We start from the raw sequence: 25,841 nt of genomic DNA, 5'->3' as shown, positions 1-25,841 counted from the left end.
CAGTGCTAAGTTGAAAACCATTAAGAATGATGGGAGGAGGAGGAGGAGGGTGAGGAGGAGTAAAGAGGAACTGGGTTGAATGTAAGACCTACCATTGTTGCCAAAGTCCAGCGAGTACTTGACCACGTGGTAGTTATTCCACACGTACAGCAGGTTGTCTCTCGGGTTGTAATCCACTGCAGCGATGTACTGGTAGGAGTTAGGGAAGGGTATGTTAACTGTCATCTCCTTGCTCTTATCGGTGTTGTACATGTAGTCGATTTTGTTCCCCGTCCCTTCATTGTCGTCATCTTCGTAGACGGTTTTGACCACGTACAGCACTCCGCAGATCATGAAGGCGTTGGAGGCAGAGCGTTTGTCGTAGCTGGTATCCCACGAGCCTTCAATGCGCAGGGTGTAGGGGTTGAGCTGGCTCACCACGATGCGCCCGTTGTTTTGCTCCGTTGCATAGATCACCCACAGCCCGTTCTCGTCCACCGCTAGGTCAATGTCCGACTTGCCCCCCCAGCGGTATGGCGAGGTGTCGTGGTAGTTGGCATTGGCAATGATGGCCTCGCCGCTCTTGATGCGAGTGCGCAGGTCAAACTTTACAATGTTGCGGGTGCGCTCCTTGTTGAAGAACAGTGCGCCGTCATATACAACAAAACCGGTCCCATCCACACGATGTGGGAGTTTGTAGGTGGTGGTGGGGCGGCCTGCGATGAAGTCCTCCTTTGACGAGTACTCTGTCAGCGTGTCTGTGCGGTATGGTGTCCAGGGCATGTAGTAGATCTTGTCTGAGGCCTGCAGAGGGTCTTTGCACCATGCGCCCGACTGGTGATCAGACTCAAAGAGATGCTCGCTTTGGTACACTCCCCGCAGAATGCCAGGGCAGAGAAAAACTGAGGAACGAGTGACAAAATTTTCACATTAGACGCATTTTCATGCAGGCGCTGTAAAATGTCAACTCCTCTCTCCAGATTTTTCCGACAGTGCCTGCAAAATGTTTGCCTCCTTTCATAAATGTTACATTGTGTTTTAACTTAACCTTAACCACCAGTGAGTGACGATGACATGATAGGCTCACTGTGTTGTGATTTGGATGTTGTATAGTCACTGTCACTCTTAAGCACAGCAACAGCATGCCTCCTATTCAACAGATAATACCCTGCTCTCACAGCACAGAGAAAAAGAGAAAATGGCACATTTTGCTCTACTTCCCCCCTTTCCCTCTATTCCCATTCCTCCCTCCCCAGCTCCTCATTAGTCTCATAGCTCTTTCTTTCCTTCTCTCCCTTTCTATCTCTGTCAAGAACAACCAACTGTAGAACCGAACATGTCTTTTATCGCCTGCTGTTTCTGCAATTGTTACCATAATTCATTTCCCACTCCGTGCTTGGTATTCCCATCTTGGAATACTGGGGTCATGTTTTATGAGTGATGTGGGAGATGTAGTAAATTCTGGGAAGCCAGTGCGACCGGAGTCATAGGGACCTTTGTAATTTTACGGGAATGTTGTCACACACGCACACACACAGGCCAGATGTGCACTGTGGTTTTCCCATTCTTCCCAATAATAGAAATCCAGATCCCATGCAAGGGCTGGGAATATTGATTTAATTTTCATTGGCTATTCAAAGCGCTGGCATAATTTTCATATCACGGGGAAGCATTTGAAATATTAAATGTCAATGTAATTCTCTGTTCATTGGCTCATCATAAAAATGTGCTCGACCCGTGGAGAGTTTGTTAAGTGACATTCTACACGATACCATGGAATAATATGGGCCTGGAGTGTGTCTAATGAGAACCAGTGTTTCGAAATTGCCTCTATATGCTGAGATCAAGCTGTCTTAATATAGAAACACTGACTTTGAAAGAGATGTCAGTCTGCCATGAGGTACAAAACGCTTCAGGCACCGGCATCAAAAAGTGACACCCAACCCCGGATCTTGAGCATGTGTGCATGTGTGAATGTGGGCGTGCTTGTTTCGCAGACTTACCTTTTTGTTCCACTTCTGCATGAGCCAAAGGCAACAGATTTGAAGGCAAAAGAGAGGGAGAGAGGGAGGGAGGGAGAGAGAGAAAGAGAGAGAGAGACAAGAGACAAAAATAGATTAATGATGCAATAATAAGGAAATCATGATAATACAATCTCAGATCTCCATAATCGTTCTCATATTTCATCCTAACCTTGTGAGAGTGCCAGGATGCTCTCCATGTGTGATTGGTAATAACATTACGTAAGCGTCTGAGGAGACTGCACTGCAACTGGGATGCTATCTGACAGTAAAGTATCTCACATGTGTTGTACACACATACGTGGAGGAACACACACATGTGCCGCGCGGACCGACGGAAAAAGGGAGAGAGACACTGAGAGCAAACACACAAGACCATGACACAGCATGGAAAAACATCCTCCCAGAGCACGACAAAACACAGCAATACAAACTGACCTGAAATAATGAGCTTTTTAATGTATGCTAATAGCAACAGAGCAATGAAAACCAGAAAATTGATTTGATTACTGGGATAGCATTTCAGTGGACGAGCCAAAACCGACCACATTAAAATGCTTTCTGATGCACAGTGGGTGTGCAAATGTTTTGTGTATGTCACCTACTCTGTGTGACTCTGCGCATGAGTGTGTAATCATCTGTGTGTGGAGGTGGAAGCACACTGAATGCACTGGTTTGCCTCAACCCCAACACCAATTCCCTGTCTATTATATTCAAAGCTTTATCCTCAGAGCTTCGACAGAAGGTTGCTCATGTCGGCCCCACAATGAAATGTGCGCACTTGCTCGAAACCTTTTAAACATACGAATTCCATCCCACCTTTCTCCCAGGGGGACTGAGTGGAATGTGAACATGGCAGAAACCTAATCCTGCAGGCAGTGCCCTTGTGTCTTTCAAGACCGTTAGAGACGTGCTGAATGGAACTGGTCTCCCAAGAGGAGAGGAGAGGAGAGGAGAGGAGAGGAGAGGAGAGGAGAGGAGAGGAGAGGAGAGGAGAGGAAAGGAAAGGAAAGGAGAGAGAGAGAGAGAGAGAGAGAGAGAGAGAGAGAGCTGAGTCCTCAAAGGAAAAACATTTGGAAGGGCTTCCGGATGCCACATGTTTATATATAGCCCAAGTGCACTACATATTGCACAGTACATGCATAAATTCTTTAGCACATTAAAGCCAAAACTCATCACCAACCACAAGACATACACAAACACATGTGACGCACAGAAACACACACACACACACACACACACACACACACACACACACACACACACACACACACACACACACACACACACACACACACACACATACACACAAACACAAGCAACCATTAAATCCTAGGCTCATGAAAAATGCATAGTAACTAGTGCGGCTTAGCACAACTCCCGATAAATAAGCAATCTCTGGAAGGAGATCGTGTTAAACCTAAAAAGTGTGTGCGCGTGTTGTACACTTGTGTGTGTTTGTGTGAGTGCGTACATGTGTTTGCGTGTGCGCCGTTACCATTCACCACAAGGAAGCGGTTCCCTTGTGTGAAAAGCTGGGAAAGAAAGCAGATAGTGTGTCTCCGCAGGGCGGTGTGTGAGTGTGTGCGTGCGATGGAACAGCAGATATTGATGGAAGAAACACACATACTTGCACACATTTAAACGATACAAAGAGACACTTTGCGGTTGAGAAGACGGGGATTAATGACACTGAAGAGCAAGGACTGCACATCACCTGAGTCTCTCCTACAACCTCCCAGACACAATGAAAAACACGCAGAGTTCAAGGTTCTTGGTAACTAACAGATTTCAAATGAAAAAGTATGGCAGCAACAAATATACTAAATGGCACACAAAATGTCAAACAAATGTCATTCAATTTGTATTGCTGCTCGTTGTTTCGCCAGATTAGCGAGTGCCTCTGTCGGTGACCTCATTGCGATGCTATTTTTTTCAAGGCATCTGTGTTTTTAATCTCCACGCCAAGGATAAGAAATGTTTTTCACGCATCGCAGTTGTTCATCTTTTGGTGTGCAGGACTTTACAGTGGTAAACATACATTTGTCAAAAGGTTTTCTCAAGGTGAGTTCAGACAGAGATGTCTTTTGTGCTACCGCTAATTCAGCGCCAACAGTGGCTCAAGAAAGAAAAGAAGAAACATGAACGACAGCAGCTCGCCGGAAAACGTCCTTTATTCCCAGAGAAAATGTCAACAAGAAAGCATCTTCTCTCAATCTTGCTCTCAGTGTTGTTCATAATTGAATCCTGCAGAGGTGTAGCATGTTTTTATCTGCTTAGTATCTTTGACTGATCATTTGCAAAACCACTTAGACTGCACTATTGAAGAGTTGGTTCTGTAGCAACTCAAGAAAAAAAAAAGAAAAAGAAATGTGCTCATTTATTCCTTGCAAGGCTTTGAATGAATATTAGAAAACAACAGCAGAACAATAACACCAACAGTAATGCTCTGTTGTGAGACTGTGTCGCCTGTCTAGTTGCACATTCATTAAAAATCATCTAAATATTCATTAATATCTGCCATGCTATCTTCTCAATTTTTCAAAATGTCTTTAATCACATGAACGGCTCCGACACTGTACCTTGGATGCCTCCTCTGTCTTTTTCCCTCTCTTTTTCCATTTCTATTCCTCTCTCTCTCACTCACACACACACACACACACACACACACACACACACACACACACACACACACACACACACACACACACACACAGAAGCAGTGTTAACTTGACTGTGCTGCAGTGTAAAGATAATTAGCATTTTTATTGAAAGCATATGGTTTATTAAGGAGGTATTCGTCTAGGAGGAAAGACGGTGTGTGCGCTCGTGAATGTGTGTAATGTGCGCATATGCGTGGTCCTGCAGACGAGTGGCGACAGCAGCCTCACCACTATTATCTCTGATCTCCAATCAGCTCAGCCGGCGAAAGCCCAAGGTCATTTGTGGACACGGACCTTTTCCTCTCTCGCCCCGCTTTATTCTATTCTTCCTCTCTGTCCTCTCATTCTCACCTGCCATTCTCTCTCGTCGCTCCACGCTGTGCCTTTCTCTTCCATCATTCTCCCCGCTCCGTCCTCTATATTTCCACCACTTCCCCCTAACCCAAGCCCGGTCCACCTCTCGCACTGTGTCTTTTATCAGTTAATTCATTCTTTCTGCTCCTCGTCTGCTGGCCTCGTCTAACCTATTTCTCTCTATCTCCGTTTCCGCTGTCGCTCCCTCACTCCGTCTCTCTCCTTCTGTCTCTTTGGTCCCTTTCCATCTTCCCTCGCTCTCTCTGGGAAACACAAAATTGCCTGCATATGTGGACGCACAAACACACACAGACAGTACTGTACATGCCCATACAGAAAGGCACGCACGGACGCAAGGACCGAATCCTAGCTGTGAGCCATTGTTTCCACAACAGCACGCACGCATGCACGCACACATGTTATCATGATGAAGTTATTCCAAGGGTCCAATCTGACAGAAGTCTTTAATTGGACAAACAAGAAGGTGATTTTATCTTTTAATTAGCTTTCCTACTGAGCCAAGTTCTATTGTCTAAAATAGACTGCATGGGTATTGCATAACATATCACTGGCTTTTCTGATTAATACACTAAACGTGGTAGTAGGCTAATTGCTTCATAATGACAGTTGGAGAGCCAGGGTGTATTGCATTAAGATGAGCGAATGCGTAGACATAATTCCAAGCGTTCTCATCTTTTTTTTTTTCTTTTTTTTTTAATGGATGACCATGAATGAAACAATACAAATCATCATATCTCTTTTTCTGCAGCATAGCGTCTTTGTAGAGATTAAATGTATCCCTGTGTGAGAGCTGCCTCGGAGAAGCAATTTGTACAGTAGTGTGCTAATGTATGGATATTTATAGTCTGCCTGCAGTGCTATGAGAAAGTATACACAGGTGGCTAATTACCGCCAAAGCTAGCTGGCTAGTTTGGCACTTGACTGCCACACACTCATACCACAGAGAACCAGAGAGAGAAAGCGAGAGAGCACTTGATTTTAGCTTTGGAAAACAGCCAGAAACCCGCAGTGCAGGGAGGAGAGATGAAGAGCTGTGAAGGTAGCGCAAGCCAAGAATCCTCAAGAAGAAAAAAAAAAAAAAAAGAAGGGGGAGGTGGAGGGGCAAAATTTCCCTGAAAACTGAACCGCACATAATTTAATTACCTGTTTTACAACCCACTTTGAGATTTGTTTACAATATCCATGCAGCGAGAAACGTAGCAGCTCGACTTCAGCATCAGGGCTCTGGAAAAGTAAGTCCACAGGATGAAGAAGTGACTCTTTGGCTTGGCTGCAATCAGTGTGTGATTAGCAACGCCTGGTCTCTGAGGTGATCGCTGTGGGTCAGGTGTTTACACTCACCAACCAGCGCTGCCAGTGCGCTTAACGCTGAGGGATGCCCGCTTGAGTTATGGATGTCCCTTGGCATTAGCCATTTGAGTGCACAAAAGCCAACTCTTGTTTCCAATGTAAACATGATGATTTGTTAAAGTTGCAGCTTGTGAGTGTTTTAGGGACATGACAGTTTGAGTGCACTGTCATATATTTCAGAAAACAAGCCTCCTTTATTGATCCTTCTTGATTTATGGCAACATTTTGGAGATATATCACCGCTTAATGTCTTACAAAACGTATCTTTCACAACAACGGGACTGACAGCATTGATTTGCTATGGCAGGCACGCCAGCTTGATCATAGACAGCTGGATCTCCGGCCTGAATGTCAGCGAACAGGAGTATCTCTGTCTAAGGTTCAGACATGATTACACCTTTCAAAGAAAATTGATTCCATAAATATTTGAAGGATGCGATACGAGGGCTCTGTGAAGGGTCTCGCCACGTAAAACCTGAGGTATTCACAGACAAAGCAACTGACGTGAACTCATACTATCCTCGGACCTGTTTCACCTTTACACTCCGTACTTTTCTCTGCAACGTTGTGCAACATTTCTCATGGCTAAACTCACCCACAGGAGCCAGGTAGTATATCACAGCGCTACCTGATCCAGCCTGAACACTTAGTCAGAACACGGAAACTGCTAATGTACTCACAAAGGCTCTCTCTCTCTATCTCCCTCTACAATGCTCCATCTCTCTCTCTCCTTCTCTATCTTTTTCTCCACTGTGCCATCTCTCTCTCTCTCTTCATGTCCCTCCCTCTGTTAGCTGAGCTCTCTCATGACTTTGGTTTCAGATGCTGTCTATTTTTTGCGGGGGGGGGGGGTTGTGGAAATGTTACCCTGACAGACCCATTGTCTATCAGATCAGCACGCAACTCATCTCCCTTTGCACTCAATTGTACCTGAGCTACTGTTCTTCACAGTGATTAATCTGCGAAATGAGTAGTGACCTATTTTCAAGCAGGTGCGCTGTTCTGACGGTAAAGACAAAACATGCAGACAAGTTTCAAATGAACACAAGAGCGAAAACACACACCCTGTTTGGATGCATGCATGTGTGCGGCGTGTGAGCGCGGGCGCGCGCGCTTGGTGGGGCATTAAGCAGGTATCAGGTTGTGTTTCCATCTGCTCCAGAGAGGGCTCTGATAGTCCTATTATTTAATCTGCTGGTCATTCTAGACGCCAGGCAAGAGCCGTTTACCCAGACATAATTGAATGCTTCAGTGTGGGAGATCACCTTGGCCGTCTGTATGGACCACGGTGCCAAGGCTATACACTCAGGCCATGTTAGAAAAAGATTTCTGCAGCACTTTGGAGGAAATAAGCGTTTAAAACTAACGTTCAAGATCCTGACTCACACTTTTCGTGTTGTAGGAAGACAGCGAAAAGAAGTTTAATATTCTGGCTGAAAAGTTTCCCTAATAGACATAAAACAAGTTCTCCTAGAAGCGTCACCTTTTTTTAAAAAAAGAACTGGCAATAATTTAAAATCAGGCAGTCAACTCAAAACAAGATTTCACTTAAAAAATGTCTTCAAAACAAGAGAGGCTTAGTTGACTTTTTCTGTTTTTTTTGGCAGAAGTAAGATGTACAGACAAGACTTAGTTGACTTTTGAAGATGGACTTTTTTTTGGTTGTAAACAAATCGCAAATATATCTCATCTCAACTCCAACGCTGAATGCCCTCCCGTCTTTTATGACTTCTACCACAGAGATATTTGTAGCGAGCAAAACATGTCGGCAATGAGATATACAGCACCTCGTGTGTGCAAAAAAATGGACACGTTCTCATTGCAAAACACCCGCTGCACTCATGTCAGCTTTTCAAAGGAGGTGCTGTAATATGGACGGATTTAAAACAAAAACTGATTATCATCTACTCTCATCTGGAAGATATGTTTGGAATCTGCTATAAATGTAGGTCTGACATCCTCTGCTCCATTCAGTGCATGTACTCTTTACTTATTTACTAATATGTCCTCACTCACTGCATTTTAAAGGCACCATAACTTATATAGCATGTATCATTATTTATGTATTAATTGAGTTTTTGCCCCCTTGGCTGTTTTTAGGGTTTTCACCCGAGATGTGGCAAATATCAAATATGGCTGGCACGTGACCAAAGTCAATTTGAACCCCTCTTTTGATAGAAAAGTAACTAGTGAGAGGCAGCACTGAGGGATTCACTTTAGAAAGAGCTTTTTTCATAAAACAGACAGAAGTTGCATTTTAGCTTTGCCTTTATACAAACCCTCTAAGCTGGAGTGTAGTGTGAAATAAACATCAAGGACAAATAGATGCCTTTAATCCACTAAGTCTCCACCCTGAGCCCTTATGCATTTATTATGCAGTGCGCTGTAACCTAGATTTTGGGGAAAACTATACTTGTAAAAAAAAAAAAAAAAAAAAAAAGTTTCACAGTTGTTGGTTGTAACCACGAATGTTTCACTCCAGTGAATATGACCTCCCAGTCTGTTATCACATGGTCAAAGGTCGTCTCACCATCTGTCATCACTGGAGCCCATCCTCACCCCAACCCCTTCACCTCCTTCCTCCCTCTGACTTTCCCAGTGAGTGCTGTCATCATAGTTTCCCATATTAACTCACTTTGGATTCAAACTGCACGTCAGCATGAAGCGCTGCAGGCTTTTCACAATCGCTAATCTTTCACTAATCTAACAACAAATATATATCAAGATCTTGAAATTAGATTATTTTAGAGTATTTCAGACACATTTCACTCACATTCACAACATGCGGATGAATAGCGTTACTGAAGACGAGACACGTGTGACTTGTAGCAGTGCCACTACAGACAGAAGAGGTCAGGAAATGTTAAAACACTTAAAATAATGGCTACTTACTGTATGGGACGCACTCATATTGGACTTCTAAGTATTTATATGTGCCCGGGCAGGGGTCAGGGAAGACATCAGGCCCAGCCACCACTGCACACTGCGTACGGTTGTTGCATCTATACAAGGAAAAGGCAGATATGTTAGTTAAGCACATCCAGATTCACAGATACATGCTCACAAACACTCGCTGAAAGATGCAGACGTGTGTCTTTGAAGGCCAAAGTGTGTGATGTAATATGCAATGAGATGCATTATATCCACTCAGAAAGCCATTAAATTCACCCTGACACTTAAGAGTCATTTGTGTTTGAGGACCCTTTAGACTGACACAAGAGCAGAATATGTCCTTACTGGTACACCTGTACGCTAATGGAATCTTTGAACACGTTGTACCACAGAGAACTCCACAACAGCTACTGAAGAGCTATTGTGCAAGAACACTTCTGATGTTTTTGTGTCTGTACATGTGCGTGGGTGGGTGGGTGTGTGTGTGCAGCAGTGAGAACAATAACCTATGGCTTCAAGAGTATTTTGACTCCAGATAATTAATTTTAATTATCAGGGGGCCCCTCTCCTCTGACACACAAAAAGTAAGTATTTCTCACTCTTATTAGCACAGGTTATGTCAGGCAGCACACTATGTATATTTAGTATGTGCCTGTGAGGGTCTGTGTTTGTATGTATGCAGGTGTTCTGCTATAAGAATGCATGTATGACATTTATGTGTAAGTGTTTGTAATTAAACATGCCGAAGCCCATCCTCAAAACCAAAGATAATTTGTTGGAGGATGGTTGGAGCCCATATATTATCATGATAGATGCATTTAATAACGCAAAATGCTATCCCGCACTGAAGTGCCACTTCATCTCAATGAGGCTTCCTGGTCTGAATTAATTATTGAAATAGCGCGAATGAAAAATATTGTGTGCAAAACTATGGGACAATGAAGACCCGAGAAGAAAAGGTTTATTTTAAGAAGGCTGATCAACCCTTTCTCTTCTCATCTGGATATTTTTTTTCAATTAGTACAACTGTTCGGTCTCTCCCTCCCTCTTCCTGTGCACCTGTCAAACAGGTGACATTCACATTAAAAACATTCAGATTCTCCCATTGAGATATTTTTAATAAGCATGCCAAACCCCTCAAGTCTCCTTTCTTACAGTATCATTCAACAATTTGCATAATGAAATATGCATGAGAGATAATTTAATTTTTTTGTTCAATATTCACATATAACACAGAGAGCTAATGTGGGCTGCACATCCCACTTAGCGGGACGTTTATTGGTGTCTATTGCTGACCGGTGTGTCTGTGGTCGAGTTAGGGGTTATTGGAGTTTAAAAGGTTTAAAACTCTATGTGTTGCGATGTCTGTCATATTCTAATAACAATACCCACCAGTCTTCTCTCCTCTCTCACTGCCTTCGTTTTTCTCGCCTCTGTGCTTTTTAATTTCTTGCCCCGGTGCCTTCATCATCGGTCACCTGTCATCAGTGCAAGTTTTGGACTGGGGGGGACACAAACTGACACGCCGCCACAACTTTGCTCACAACACCCACCGATGGACACGACTGACTGGCCCTCAGTGGTGAATCAGAGCACAAAGCCCCATTTAATGACCTCACCTATATGCTAGCGCAAAAAATTGTCCAGCAGTTGTGATGTCATCACACTGAGAGATGAGGACGAGCGATTAGAGCTACCTGTTTCCCCTCAAAACTCTGCACAGAAAAGTGCTGCCGCAGGTGGAAAAGCAGGATTAATTATCAGACAAACTTTAAGGGGAGAAAAACCTGAACACCGTTAACACGGAGAAACCCCAGGAGCTTCGAAAAATGTCTCATCCCTAAAGAGGAGGGGAATAAAATCCAGCAGACACAAGAAGAAGCTCATGAACTGGCCGGTTAAAATGCATGACATCAAAAAGTCACCGCACAAAGCCTGCAGAATGCACAAGTAACTGAAATATAATACATGAGAAAAGATGCAGGGCGCAGGCAGAGTGGAAGAAAGGAAAAATGCAAATGTGAAATTGTAGGTTTTCTGCACTGGCTGTGTGTGAGTTTATATCTGCTTTATGATACTGCAAAAGAGGCTCATATTCTCAGGACTTTCATGGCTTCTGAGTCATAAAAGCACTGAAGGTTATTGACTGGTATTTTAAAAAGAAGCTATAGAGCAAAGATTTGACATAATCTCTTGCACACTCAATCTCTCCGCTATCACTCCTTTGTTCCCTGTCTATTTTTGTCTGCACTACCTTTCTTTTCCTTCTCCCCACACTCTCTAAGCCCAGATAATAAACTAATTTCTTTCTCAGCCTTTGTCTTCATCCTTCCCGCCAAGGAATTATTCCTCTCTGTTCCTCCCTCTTTGTCTCTCATTCCGACCGTCTGTTTTTTTTTTCTCCCTCTGTTTATCTATCTTAAACCCACTTAGCTGCAGTTTCCGAAGTCACACCCAGATATATGTGGTAGGCCTCTTATTGCTGGCTTATTTCTCTCTCTCTCTCTCTCTGTCAGTCCTCCCTCCCTCCTTAATATCTTTCTCATTCCTGCCTCCCTCAGGGCGTCATCGCCAGCCTCCCTCTGTTTCTCCCTCCATCCCTCCATCCTTAGTAAAGCCTGTGCTGACGTCACCATTCTGTCTGAGCCAGTAGTCTGAGTCAGATTCAAAAAAGACTCCCTTATGTCCCCAGCACCTCCATCTCCTTCGCTTTTCTCTCTCTCTCTCTCTATTACTCTCATTCCGTCTCTGCCAATGCGTTTATCCGGCCGAACAAAACATAAAAACATCAGCAAAAATTCACAATTCGCGTCCTCTCTGCATTCTGACCCAGGATGAATGTGGATGCAGAACATGCACGTACCGTAACGCACACACCTTTGCAACACATAGCTTTTCTCCCCACATTCTCTCCAACATCGACAAAGCTCAATGTCTTGTACGTGTGTGTTTTTCTCGGTGTTGGCAGAAAAGCTCCTTTTTTTAATTAGCATGACCACATCAAAACAAGGCAGTGGCCTGGATACCGCCTTGCCTGCTGGCTTTCTTCCCTGCAACGTGCAACACACACACACACACACACACACACACACACACACACACACACACACACACACACACACACACACACACACACACACACACACACACACACACACACACACACACACACAAACAAACTATTCACTAACAAAGCCGAGCTGTGGCAGGCAGGGAAAGAGAAAGCTGCGATGCTGCAGTGGGTGCTGCTGTTGTTATTGTCTCTGATGTTTTTCACTTTGTTTGGCAGACCTCCCTTCACTCCGTCTCTGTCTCTCCGTCTCTATCCCTCATATAAACATAACTGACTGACTGATGATTTGATGAGGCTGATGCCGGCTGATGGCACGTGTGTGTGCAGGTATGTGTGTGCGCGTGTCTCTGTGAGCAGATGTAAAAATGGAATAAATATTTGTGTGCGTTCACATCTGCCTGCATGTGTGTGTGTGTGTGCTCGAGTGCAAAAATGTGTTGAAGAACTATATAATTACAGAGCAAGTGAGAGCTGGGAACTAATCCTCACGAGTTGAAAGAGGTGTCTGAGAGTGAGTGACGCAGAAAGCCTCAGCAGAGTCTTCTGGAATCAACATTCGAAAACAGTCAAAGCACTCTGCAACGCTGTCTGAGTCATCTGCAACACAGGCGAACATGCTTCACACATACAAATTTTGTGTCTGAATATGATAAACATACACAAACACACGAACACAGTAAACTGAGCCGGCCTAAAATACAGAACTAAACTGTACTGTACATGTAAAAATGTAAACACTCAAGAGCGCTGGCAGTGTTGAGCACTACGTGCTATATTAGGTCATAACCTGCTGGATAACCATCCACCAGCTTACCTGAGTATCATTTACGATGGCCACCTATGGGCAGCAGCTATGGCTGTCGGCTGTGCAGCAGCATCTTTACTAAGAGGAGCAAAGAGACGAGGGAGACTCATGCTCTCCACGCATCAGTATGACGGGCCCTGCTGCGCGATAGTTACTGGTTATGAGCACATATTGTCCAACAATCATCAGTGCATATCTGTATATGACAAAAATCCATCCATCCATTGTCTATACCCGACCGTCCCTTTCGGGGTTGCGGGGGGGCTGGAGCCTATCCCAGCTGTCATTGGGCGGAAGGCGGAATACACCCTGAACCGGTCGCCAGTCGATCGCAGGGCAACACACAAGACAAACAACCATTCACACTCACACTCACACTCACACCTAAGGACAATTAAGAGTCACCAATTAACCTAATGAGCATTTTGGTCTGTGGGAGGAAGCCGGAGTACCCGGAGAGAACCCATGCAGGTGTGGGAAGAACATGCCCTATGACAAAAATACCAAACAGAATTTATTCCATTGAATAGTTTTTATACTTACTTTATTGTTTGCGCAGTTGATGTAGAATGAGCAAATACTTTTGTTTCTGTTCTGTTACAAAAAGATATTGCTTAATGTCGCATATTAGCAACCTTGAATAATATGAATATAAATGCACGATTATGAGATTATCGGCATGATTGAAAGGACAAAGCAAAAATAATCAAAATTCTACCAGAATTTTTTATTTTTATTTTTTGGTTAATTCTAGACTGGGACTGTTATCTTACCCTCATTACATTAAATGAAATAACAGTATTGGTGTATTATTAGAAAAATCCAAGAAAAATAAGCCTTTTTCACCATGTTCCATTTACAGCAAGTTTAACACTGGACCCAGGTAAGATGGCTGCCATATGGTACCATCCTGGAATGGCAAGTCAGTATGAGACTTCACATCCGGTGTGAGCAAAACTACACTCACTAAACTACACTGAGAAGACGACAACTTTCTGTATTATCTGCAACTGACAATGGCTGGTTGCTGTGCCCCGCTGCTAGCATTAGCAAACTCCTTGAACGCCGCGGAACAATAGTCAGAAATCTACCTTTCACCATTTTATTTTAATGCGAGAATCCTGAGTGTGAAATATCTGCACACACATGGTGAGCTCATGAAATCCTGGCACGAACACAACTTTCTGCTAGCAATCCCACAGTACAATGCATTCAAACTATTGTATTACACAGGGAGCGGTGAAGGAGAGGATTTTGGACGCAGCCAAGATATTTTCATTTTTCTGTTTCCTTTTTTAATTCCATTCCTACACATCGAACAAAAACCTAAATATTCAAGAACAGAACTTACAATCCCTGAACGACTTTGCAACGTGCCTCAAAACCGAGTTAGTTTCTTTTGGCTTCCCTTTTCACACCAGCAGGAACATCTACGATTCAGAATATTGAGAAATCTCTTGGTAGAGCTCCCTCTGAGAGTTGTGCAATGGTCGGAACACGCAATACGGACATAATGTCACCAATTTCATTTTTCTCGGCTTGTTCACCCACACTGTGAGGTAAGTTGCAGAAAACAGACTGAAAAAAAGTCTGTTTTAGACAGTTGGACCCTGAATGAGGCGATGAGACTATGGAAGAAAGGGTGGGGATGGTTGGCGTGGCTCAACGCAAGCTGACATTAATTGAGGCAAATGAACGAAAAATGGCCGCGAAGACCAAGCTGCAAAGTGATACACAGGTATGGATGTGACACATTAGTGTGTTTGTGTTAGGATCCTGCTCACCTGTTCTCTCCTAGGGTGTCTCCTTGCCCTTTTTTCCTAGAGTTTGTTGTCTGTCTGTTCTCCCCTGTCTGTGCAGCTGGGCGTTCCCCTACACCCAGTCAGCTCCGCCCCTTCAGGGGCTCACCTGAGAGGCATTGTTCCTGATTGGCCCTCTCCTACCTGTGCCGGAGTATTCCTCATTATTCCATGATGGTGTTTGGTGGTTCAAGCGTGAGTGCTACGTCTCCTTTCCTCCTCTTCTCCAGAGTTGCAGCTAATGTCCATTGACTTGTATTGCCACTTATAGTGTGCTCCTTTGTTTCAGTGCCTACCTGCCGCTTCCACGCGTGCTTTGCCTCAGACCCGCCTCGTCGGTGCAACTTTTGTTCATTTCCACTCCTTTTGAGTGAGCCTTTAGTTTAGCTTTCTGTTGTGTCTTATTGCTAATAAATTATTGTTTCTAATAAGTCCTGTGTCCGGGTCTGCATCCTTGGGTCCAAACTAACAGTTTGCCTCCTCTTTAATCAAGAATACATTTTGTCCTTCTCGTTACTGTCTAAAACGTTGTGACCTTTAAGGCTGATTTTTTTTTTTTTTTTTTCCGTGAATAACATGAATCCCATACATTCCCCATTTAATTTTGCTGCAGTTTGATAGAATCTAAAAAAAAATACCTTTAGCCAGCATTTACTTCCAAAAGATTGCATGAAACTTGACAGGAATTATCGCCAGATAATACCGCTATAAATTATGTCAAATCGGTCGTACAAGTTTTCCCTAAAAATAGACTGAATACAGTATCGTAGCAAGTGTAAAATTATTCCCCATGGCAAAAAATAAAAAAGACTTTTTTAAGCCTGTAACACTTTCTGAAAAGAAATTAAATTAAAATCCGCAAACTGAGAAATATTAAGCAGAGGGAGCTGAGCAGTTGGACAGGCATAAAATAAAGGACAGTTTGTGAAAATAACAAAAGGAAGGGGGAGAGATGGTTTCACAGGGCTCTTTATGTCCTGCGGGACTTCAGGAAACCCATTTGACAGCAGACAGAGCATAGTTACTGTATCTTGCTACAGGATAAAAAGCTGTTAGGCTCGCCATTCACTCCCTCCCTCTGTCTCCCTCTCTCTCTCCCACACACACACACACACACACACACACACACACACACACACACACACACACACACACACACACACACACCACATATGAGATTCTGCTGCTACTGGCCTTGTTTCTGCTTTATTAGCTCCCTGATGTGGTTAGACGCACATATACAGTCGGGCTGTAGATGGACAAACAGAGTGATGGGGATGGATGTAGAACAGCAGGAATAAAAAAAAATGGAGGAAAGTTGGAAGGATGCAGAAGACGTGGGCTGTAAGTAATTGAAGAGTGATGCAGTGATTGAGGTAAGAGAAAGGAAGCAAAAGACAGGCGCGTGTATGTGTGTGTGTGTGTGTGTGTGTGTGTGTGTGTGTGTGTGTGTGTGTGTAAGTCTGTGTATATGTCTACCAATGGGTATAGTGAAGCAGACGCATCACATCCTGTGCGAGCACCACCACACCACACTTATAAAAGAAATGACAGATCTCTCTCTCTCTCTCTCTCTCTCTCTCTCTCTCTCTCTCTCTCTCTCTCTTTCTCCCACACACAAACACACACACATATACATACACACAAACACTGACGCACTCCTCTGCGGTCCCTGAATACGTTTCTGTCAGCTCTCGAGCAGCCTGTCAGACAAGCCACAGGTACAATAATGTTGTTTTCCCTGCTGGGAAAAAGCTTTGAAATGTGTTACATTATTAATATTTGGATGGAGGATGTCACTCTCTCTCCCAGTTTTTCTCCCATTCTTTTTCAGCATGTCAAGTGTCATTTTTGACATACAACCTACACTTTCTATATCACCAATATGACATATCCTGTATCCGATACGCACTCTCTGTCTGACAAACTGCATCCCCCTGCGTCGCTGGCATTCTCATGCATGCACTTTGGGAAGCACTCAAGTCAACCACTCATGTCAAGTGTACTTGAACAGAAAACGAAATTTTGATTCTGAATCCAACCAATTGCAGTCAAGAAATCATCCGCCTGCACTGACAGAACAAACAGTGAACACCTGCATAACGCCGGTAACATAAATCCTAACTGGGCGCAAACTGGATGCATGTTATTTCAGACCCATGTTGTTGGTGATAGTGAATCTTTTTTTTTTCTACAGGACAATATCTTTTGGGATCAGGAACTGTTACAAGAAAAAATAGCTCATAATATTGAATCTCTTATCAAACACAGAGGCGCACAAGTAATGCTAACACAAACACATTATGGCCTCTTTCTTGCTAGCAGGCTCACGGCCAAGTAGTTTTTGAGCTCCGCCATCTCTCCTCTCCTCCCTTCTCTTCTTCCACTGGTAACCATGGCAACTTCCACGTCGTCCGATTCCAGGACACACTTGGGGAGTCTTCCTCCTGATTCCACCTAGCAACATTCCTGTGCTGACATCGCCGTGTTTCTCTGTGGCTCATGTGCGTGTGCGCGCGCGTCTGTGTTTCTCTATGTGACACCTCTTTCTCCGTAGTTTAATCCAAGACCACCTGCTCGCACAAACTCCAAAATCCTCCTTAAAGCTAAAAGATGAGTAGCATTTCAGACAGCTGGGTGGTCTCTCTTGGTTGGTTAAAAGCAGAGAAGCGTGTAAGACGCCATCACCGCCAAGACGACGGAGCCACGCCACACAGAGACACTGTCTCGTAGGATTTAGTCAGCCTCTCCTCATGATGCCCCAAAAAATGCATGCTGTTGCGTTTATGCACGTATGTGCAGAGGGAGGGGGAGGGGTCTTCCCCGTGTCCTGGTCTGGTATTGCACTTCAATGTCAATGTCAAAGTATCAAGCCAGTCTGGAAGTCTGTCGCTGTCTACACGCCAGCGTGTCTGAGGCACTGACTCACATGCTAGTCTGCGGATGTGTCAGGCTTTGTGTGTGCGTATGTTGGAGAGAAAGAGAGACGGAGTGTGCGATGTCGAGGCCATTCTCAAGCCATTCTCAGGCAGCCGTGTAGCTTAGGTGCTCGGTGAAGCATGATAACTAAGGTTAGCAGAGCTGTGGCGACAGGAGAAAAGGGTCAGACAGTGGAGGTTTTGACATGTGGAAATACAGAGGTTCTGGGAGAGCAGCACAGCTGTCACTCAGGGTGAGTGGTGCGTGAGTGGGTGGATGGAAAATGCAGCAATGCATGAGGGATAACAATATTATGTGTTGATGAGATTACAAAGGAACATTCGCGTCCATTGCTGTCACATAGCTGAAGGAAAGTCACTGTGTGTGTGTTTCAGGACTGACTGTACGCCAGAACCTGTCCATCTTTAAGTGGAGCTTCTCTCCTCTGTTCTCTCTAGATATATGCATCTTTCTGTGTGTGTGTGTGTGGGTGTGTGTACATATGCATGCATGTGTGTGGGCCCTAATTACCGCACTGAGCAAGGGTGACAGTTGGGCCCCCAGGGTGCCGCAGGGCATCTCCTGTAACCGTGGTGACTATATGAGGGTGGCAGCACACGCGCACACACAGATACATACACCAACGCACACACACACCGACACATTAAGTAGGACATTTCCAGATATGACCTCATTCAGTGGGAAGCAGGATAGTTAATGGAAGGAGGAGAGAAGAGCGAGCTGATAGAGACAGAAAAAGTCAGAGATATAATGACAAGATATTATTGTACATATCCTGGTGAGTCCACCTCTGCAAGAATCACTCACAAAACACACAGCAGTCACAGCCTCAGCTGACTCAGTGCAAAACTCCAATTTAGCAGATAATATTGTTTTTGTACTTAGAGTCACTGAGCTGGAATAAAGATCAAAAATGTAAGACTCATGTAAGGTTTCGAGCATTTATTTATCCGTGTCTCTGTCATTATCTCGCCTTCTCCTTCTGTGTTCACAGAGATGGATTAGCCTCAAATGGAGAAGACAGATGAAGGTACGCCTGGAAAAAAAAAAGTGGCAGACTGTATGGCATAGTTCACTGGTTACACAGTCCTGGACTGCAGCACATGGCAAGCACTAGAATGCAGTCTTTGATTCAAGTGGTTTTCTATAATTCAGAGAGTCAAAGGAAAAGAACTTCAGAGGTTTTTCTTTACAGTCTCCCGCGTGAATGGTTCAAAAGTGCATGCACGCTCAATAGCACACATACACACATACAAAAGCATCACTATAGATGTATGCATTAGCACATGTGCACACACAGGCAAACACACAATGTTCACACATGAGCACACGAGCCTGGTCCTTTGAAGGCTGAGACTCAGTTCTAAAGAGATGAAGAAGTTGACCAAGCTTGGGAACTGATGAGCAACTCTCCGAATTTTTCTGAGTGTGTGTTTGAGAGGGAGCAAGAGAGTGTGTGAGCTGGGTGGTGCATAGTTGTGTGTTTACAGTGATCGTGCACCTAGATTCCCTGGGGCCAGTGAAGACTGAGGTTTAATCTGGAGACTTGGTATGTCTCTCTGGCTTTCAACCCTGGTGTCTTTGGTCAAGATGGAGCCAAAATATAGAATCCTCATAAACCTCTGCACTTCAGCCTCAACCCCGCCTTTCCCCTCGGCAGGAGAAAGAAAAAAAAAGAGAATGGAAAAGCAGGAAAAGGCAAAAACTAAAACTAAAACAGATGGTGAGAGAGAAGGGAAAAGTGACAGTGAGCGCGAGAAGTAGGGGGTGAGAAGCAATTTGAGGAATGAGAAGAGGGGAGAAAAAATCTGGGAATGGAGTGACAAAAATGGAGATATCAAGAGAGTGGCAGATAGGAGAATAATACATGAAGCATGCTGTTATTTAACACTTCCAAAGCAAGTGAGAGAAGGCGGGTGGAAGAGAAGGGGGAACAAATCCCAACCATCGTCTTTTTTGTCAAAGTGTTTTCCTCTTGTGTTGAGGGACTTTAAAGAGAGAGAAAAAGGGAGGGCAACAGAGAGCGAGAGAGAGAGGAGAGAAAGAAAGGGAGAAGGGCAAACAAGGTGACAAGATGGGAGAGGCGGTGTGGAGGTGTCAGGGGGAGCGTCTGCTTGAAGTCCATAAGTCATTTTCTAACATGGTAGCTGTGGCAGAGGTAGCCAAACAGAGTTTGTGTGTCTGTGTGGGCTGTCTACACATTCTTCAGCGCGTCCACACTCGCAGCCTCGAGTACCTGAATGCATGTGTGCGAGACCGAGAGAGAGAACGAGAGAGAGCGCGCTGAAAGGTACTTGGTCCATGAAGCACTCAAGTATCAGTGAGGGACAAGAGGTCCATTGTGAAGCATCTGCGCGGAAGCCATCAAGTCACTTTTATGTCAATAGATCGCTATAACATGCAGGCATTCCACCATTTTGGCTTGCGTTTCTCTCTCCCTGTGAAGAATTGAACAACCCAAACTGTCAAATGCGTCTGTTGTCCTGATACAACACTCCCCAGTGACACTTAAGCGTTCACTCAACCTAACCACGCCCCGGCTGCAGCCAACATGGCTGCTTTGAAAAATACAATGAAATTGATCGTGATTTCCAGGAGAGCACATATAGAGGAAGAGACTTGTGCCAGTGGGGTGAGCCTATAATAAACCAAAGAAAACTGGAATAAAAGGAAAATGAATCAAATAACAAAGGTAAAACTTTAATAAAGCTGAAGTAACCTGGAACAGATCTTAAAACGAAGAATGCTCAGTGGCCATTCTGAAATAGAATAGAGGCATTTCAGTTCAAAACGCGGTAAAACCGAGTGAGTCATTGAACTGAGGCCAGTATATCGCGAAAACAGATTAAGCGTAACTTTCATGGCCACGGCTTTGTTTCCCCTTCAACCCAGTGTATCCCAATGGGGAGATAATCTGGGAAATGCAGCGATATCAGGTCCTCTCTAGGCTGCCTGAGAAGCCTTGTGAGACCCTCTGGAGATATGAGGCTTTGATATCAAGACCAATTATGTGGTATGGGCACACACACACACACACATGCATACACACACACACACTCCCTGGCCTTGGAGAGTGGTAGAGAGGAAAACAAAGAGAGAATGTGATACTGAGGAAACACTGGGCAGGCGGAACATGCTCTGATTTTATCAGCCAGTTGAGCTGGGCTTGAAAACCAGAGACGATACAGACATAGAGGGAATGACAGAGTGGAAACCAGACAGGCTGAAACAGACTGAAGAAGAGGGGTGTGTGAGTATTAGAAGGAAAGAGCTAAAAGCGTGCACAAACACACTGCAGTGTGAGCAAAAAACCCCAAGTCAGCCTTCCACACGCATTAACAAGTGCACACACGCGCGCGCATACACACGCTCATTAGATACGTGCATGAGCACACACTCAGAAATTCACTGTGTGCATTTATGTGTAATGCTGGTACTTTTAAAACGCACAACACTCTGTGTGCATGAGCATATCCATGCCTCGTCCGTGTTTGTGCGCATACAGTATTTTGTGCACTGACACACACAAAGGTTGACTCACCGCCTCTTGGAACACACACACATTGAAAATATATGTGATAAACAGTTGTTTCTGGTCTGAGTCACCTCCACAGAGGATCCCTCAAGATTAAGTTTGGCCTCTGGCTCTGCTAATTGGAGCTTAAAGTCTGGTGTAGCCCCTGGGCAGTGTATGCTGTGTGTGGCACATGCTGTGTGTATGTGTGTGCGTGTGTGTGTGTATGCGCAAATGTGTATAAATTATGGATGGCAAGGACTGTAGGAGAGTGGCCACACAAGCTGCAGCTGCCAGAGCGAGCGGAGAGACCAAGCCAGACCAAGGCAATCGCAATCAGAGCACTGCCACATGACACGGACAGGTGGTTTGACGGAGAGACAGAAGAGCGAGAGAGAGAGAGAGAGAGAGAGAGAGAGACAGAGATGACTGCAATATTGAGACAGAAAAAAGATGAGAGGGAAAATAATGGGACAGCAGGAAAGAGCACTCAAAGTCAGAGTAACACGTGATCTGAAAAATTGAGATACTAATGGTGACATCAATGAATTATTTATATCCAGACATTCTCATTACACAGAGCATTCCTTTCCCCTCATTGCTATTTTTGTCCTGCTATTATTTTCCAGTTAGTTCTCATCATCATCATACCTGTCCAACATAAAACGTTGGGACTGTTGTGTGTAGAGACCACAAAAGATTATTAACAATACAACCAAAAAAACACTTCCGCAGCGAGTACCAGCGAAGCTTGACCTTTGCCGACCAAATAAGTGTTAACAAAATGTTAATCTGGAGTAAAATTCAAACCACTTCAGCAGCGAGTAAAACTGCACTCTGTCTCCTGGTTTTAAAATGAAAATCTCTGGAGTGTGGATGCATTTGCAGGAAGACTGAACGCTGTGCAGAGCTGAGAGAGGAAAGAGGAGATATGAGATTATTACATCTTGCAACTAAAAAAAAAAAAAAAGCACTGTTTTTTTCTTACAGAGGTGTTTGGTGGAAAAATTATTACCTGATGCTAAATTTTACTTTGCACATTACTGATGATCATTTCTTTCAAGCAAGTATGCTATGCCATTCAATTAAGCTGCCTTAATACAACTCAAGATACTTGAAAAACCATGTTGAGTGAGACATTATCTCACTTGCTAAATAAATGCTATCTATAACCTTTTAATCAAATGTACATTATATATATATATATATATGTGTGTGTGTGTGTGTGTGTGTGTGTGTGTGTGTGTGTGTGTGTGTGTGTGTGTGTGTGTGTGTGTAAAATGTACATATCATCAAGCTCTTAATTGTCCAGCTTAGGCCCCTGAGACTCAGTTAGTCATTATTAAACATGGCCAGGGTGCAGCTAACAAATCGGTACCTGAATAACATCTATCCAGTCTAATGCTAACTTGTGAGATCCATGTTTTAATGATTTTGTTAGGATATCAAGGCAATACAGTGAATATCTCATTGTAACACTATTAAAGAAAAGCTAAATTAAGCATGAATTCTCTCCCTTGTTCAGTGATAAACTACTAATTCTGTGGAATACTCTTCATGCTTCAGCTGCCATGCTCTTAACAGGAGGCGATCACACTGGGCAGCTGTAGAGGAAGTGTCACCTGAGTAATTTCCATTGTCTGATAGGGCTCTGCGGCTGTGTGGCATTGTACTACGTACAGGAAGTGAGAGCAGCAGAGCCACGCAGGGTGGGGCTCGCCGGTTACACTGGTTTCCACAGATTTAGTGTCAGGCACTAAGTCTGACAGGTGTGCTGCATTGTTGTGTTGTTTTTATTCCTGTGCTGTTTGCTGTCAACTTTGTGAAAGTGGGTTAACACATGACTAATGCAGAACTTGACAGTGATACTCCACCAAAATGAATACTAAATGAACACTGCACACATACTGTAGCTGGGACTTCTGGGCCTGAGAGATGTGCCTCTTCTGCTCTACGAGTAAGTAGAACAACTCATAGTGTTCCTGCTTTGGCTAAAGCTCTTTGTGCCATGAGTCAGCCTTGCGCATTTTGCACCAAGTATGCCATGGGACAAACTTAATTAACAAAGCAATACACAGAATTAATTACATTCACCGTGGTTGTCCAATTTTGCTCTCTCAAAATGGGAGACTTGAGGGGAAACTTTCGACACAAGAGGCAGCGCAGGCTTTGCACACTCCACTCGCATGTATTTTTCACATCAGTCACGCGCACACGTGTACACATACCGCGCACTGACCTGAGTGACATGATCTTGTATGCATCGGGCAGGTAGCACCGCGTGTTCTCCATCTGGGCGGGGTCTGAGTCGCAGATCTTGTCATCGGTTCGGCCATAGTTGGCGCTCTCGATCATGATGACGTCTGTGCCCGGGCAGCGCAGCTCGATGGGGTAGGACTCACAGGACAGCTCCCTCCGCACCACTGCCATGGGGATAGGGGCACGGCCATAGGCTGGACACACAAACACAAACATTCGAATAAAGATTAGGTCTCCCCCACCGATTGACATACTGAAATAGTGGACTTATTTGTGGGGCTGTCTGTAAAACATGTGCACTGGAGGCCTAAATTGTACAAGCACAGATTGTGTTCAACTAAAACTGCATTTGTACCCTTGTCATATAGACTAATTATCCACACTTTATGAAAACAATAGCATCACAGACGATTTTTCAGAAGGGCACATCCACTGTCGCAAGTGAAGCGATTTGGTAATTACTGTTTTGCAGTTAACAGTTTTAGACACAACTCCAGATAGAGAGTAATTGCCTGGCAATTTCAACAGGCATTAAATGCTGCAGAGATTATTCAAAGATGGCAATGCCTAATTATTCTCAGAAGTTGCAAATTTGATGCATACATCCACTCTTCCTGTACTGAAATAGGAAGCATGTCATTAATTCCATTGAGATTGAAACTACTGATCTGTCCCAGATCTATCTTGCTGCTGTTGCTTTTACTTCCTCCTTCCTTGGTTTAATGAGTAGAATTGACGAGGCCTCTTGGATGATGAAGCATCTGCAAGACCACACAGCAATTAAGTTGCCATTGACTAATTAAGTCCTGATATCCTATAAGCTGAATGTCTGTCTGGCAATCTTCTCAAAGGGAAATAGCTGCTGCAGAGAGGCACGGGATGTGATGGGGCATGTGCTCTTCATCATGCCATCAAACTCCAAGACGGCACTTGCTGCCAAATACAAAAAATAAGTAAATAATACATGTGCTTGAAGAGAATGTGGGCTTGCGGCTCTGTCTCTGGGATGCCTCACCTGACAGCAGGCGCTGCTATCACACATTTTCACAGCAGACATTTTGGCTTGCTGTATCAGGAAAAGCATAAGTGAAACAAATGTCGTTAAGGATGGCTCAGCTCCATCAAGAGTCCCAGTAAGCCATGACACTGAGCCAGCATGCAAAATAGCAGGATCCTGAAAAGTAGCTCACCTGAATATGCATTCATTTTCAGTGTTATCATTTACACCTGTGCTTTTCCTGCCGTGACAAGTCCAAATGTCAGCTGTGAAAAAGGTCTTTCATGACAATGATGTGACTTGGATTTCATGTGGTCAGTCTTTTCATTTTTAATTCATTGTGCGTAAGCTTGTATATGCGTATATAACATGCATATATGTTTGCTGTACAACCTTGATTGGGACACTGCCTAACACATAGATAAAATGTTTCAAACAAGTTGGGACAGGAGCAACTAAAGCATGTATGTGGTACTTATGCTATATGAATATCTGTCCTATAAGATGATCTAATGGTATTTTCATCAATAGTATACAATTAATAAATGCTTTAATTTAATAAAGTAATAAAAAAGATGCTGTCTTGATCTGGATAGATAAGGTCTTGTGATTGGAGTACGGTGTTGGGGGGGTGGATGGGGCTGAACGATCCCAGGGATTTTGGTTGCTGTGGTGTATCATGGATGTTGTTATTCTCGGTTCTTGAGCGCAGCGATCCCCGGGTACAACAGCTATCATCCCCTGATAGATGGGTTATCAGCTGAGGCGTCACCTGGCCATACAATAATTGTAATTTAGATTTAGATTTTATTTTACACAGCTTCTTTTTACGAGCACCGGCTACCCCTGCCCGAGGACCTCATCTGAGAATTTTAGCTATATCTGGTGCAATATACATAATATGCATTGTCCCTCTTGAATAAACAAATAAAATATATGAAATTTGGTGGTCTGTGGCTACAGGCCCTGTGATTGTGACTGCCTCTTGTCACTTTTGTTTTTATTGAAGATCCTGTCAAGGCCTCCCAAATCACTTCTGCCCACACACACACACACACACACACACACACACACACACACACACACACACACACACACACACACACACACACACACACACTACCTGCAATTCAGACTCAGATGTACAACATCCCTGAAAAGCAATGCACAGCAC

At 44.0% G+C, this 25,841-nt stretch overlaps 1 protein-coding gene across 6 annotated transcripts in view; it reads right to left on the bottom strand.

Moving 5' to 3' along the window:
- Window positions 1-25,841, bottom strand: part of adgrl3.1 (adhesion G protein-coupled receptor L3.1) — a 111,978-nt gene that overhangs the window by 54,270 nt on the left and 31,867 nt on the right. For 3 of the 6 annotated variants that reach the window (XM_070984553.1, XM_070984570.1, XM_070984581.1), the window contains exon 1: window positions 93-1,051. In XM_070984553.1, coding sequence (XP_070840654.1) covers window positions 93-762 — 670 coding nt within the window. In that variant the 5' untranslated portion in view covers window positions 763-1,051. Of the gene's footprint in view, window positions 1-92; window positions 1,052-1,982; window positions 1,998-9,280; window positions 9,391-23,650; window positions 23,865-25,841 lie in introns of those variants that run through there. The other 3 variants (XM_070984590.1, XM_070984562.1, XM_070984576.1) reach the window with 3 other exon arrangements.

This window comes from Chaetodon trifascialis, chromosome 2, assembly GCF_039877785.1.
Source record: "Chaetodon trifascialis isolate fChaTrf1 chromosome 2, fChaTrf1.hap1, whole genome shotgun sequence".
Lineage (NCBI taxonomy): Eukaryota > Metazoa > Chordata > Actinopteri > Chaetodontiformes > Chaetodontidae > Chaetodon > Chaetodon trifascialis.
Note: the sequence above shows the minus strand (reverse complement) of the source record. Positions and strands in the feature narration are given on the sequence as shown.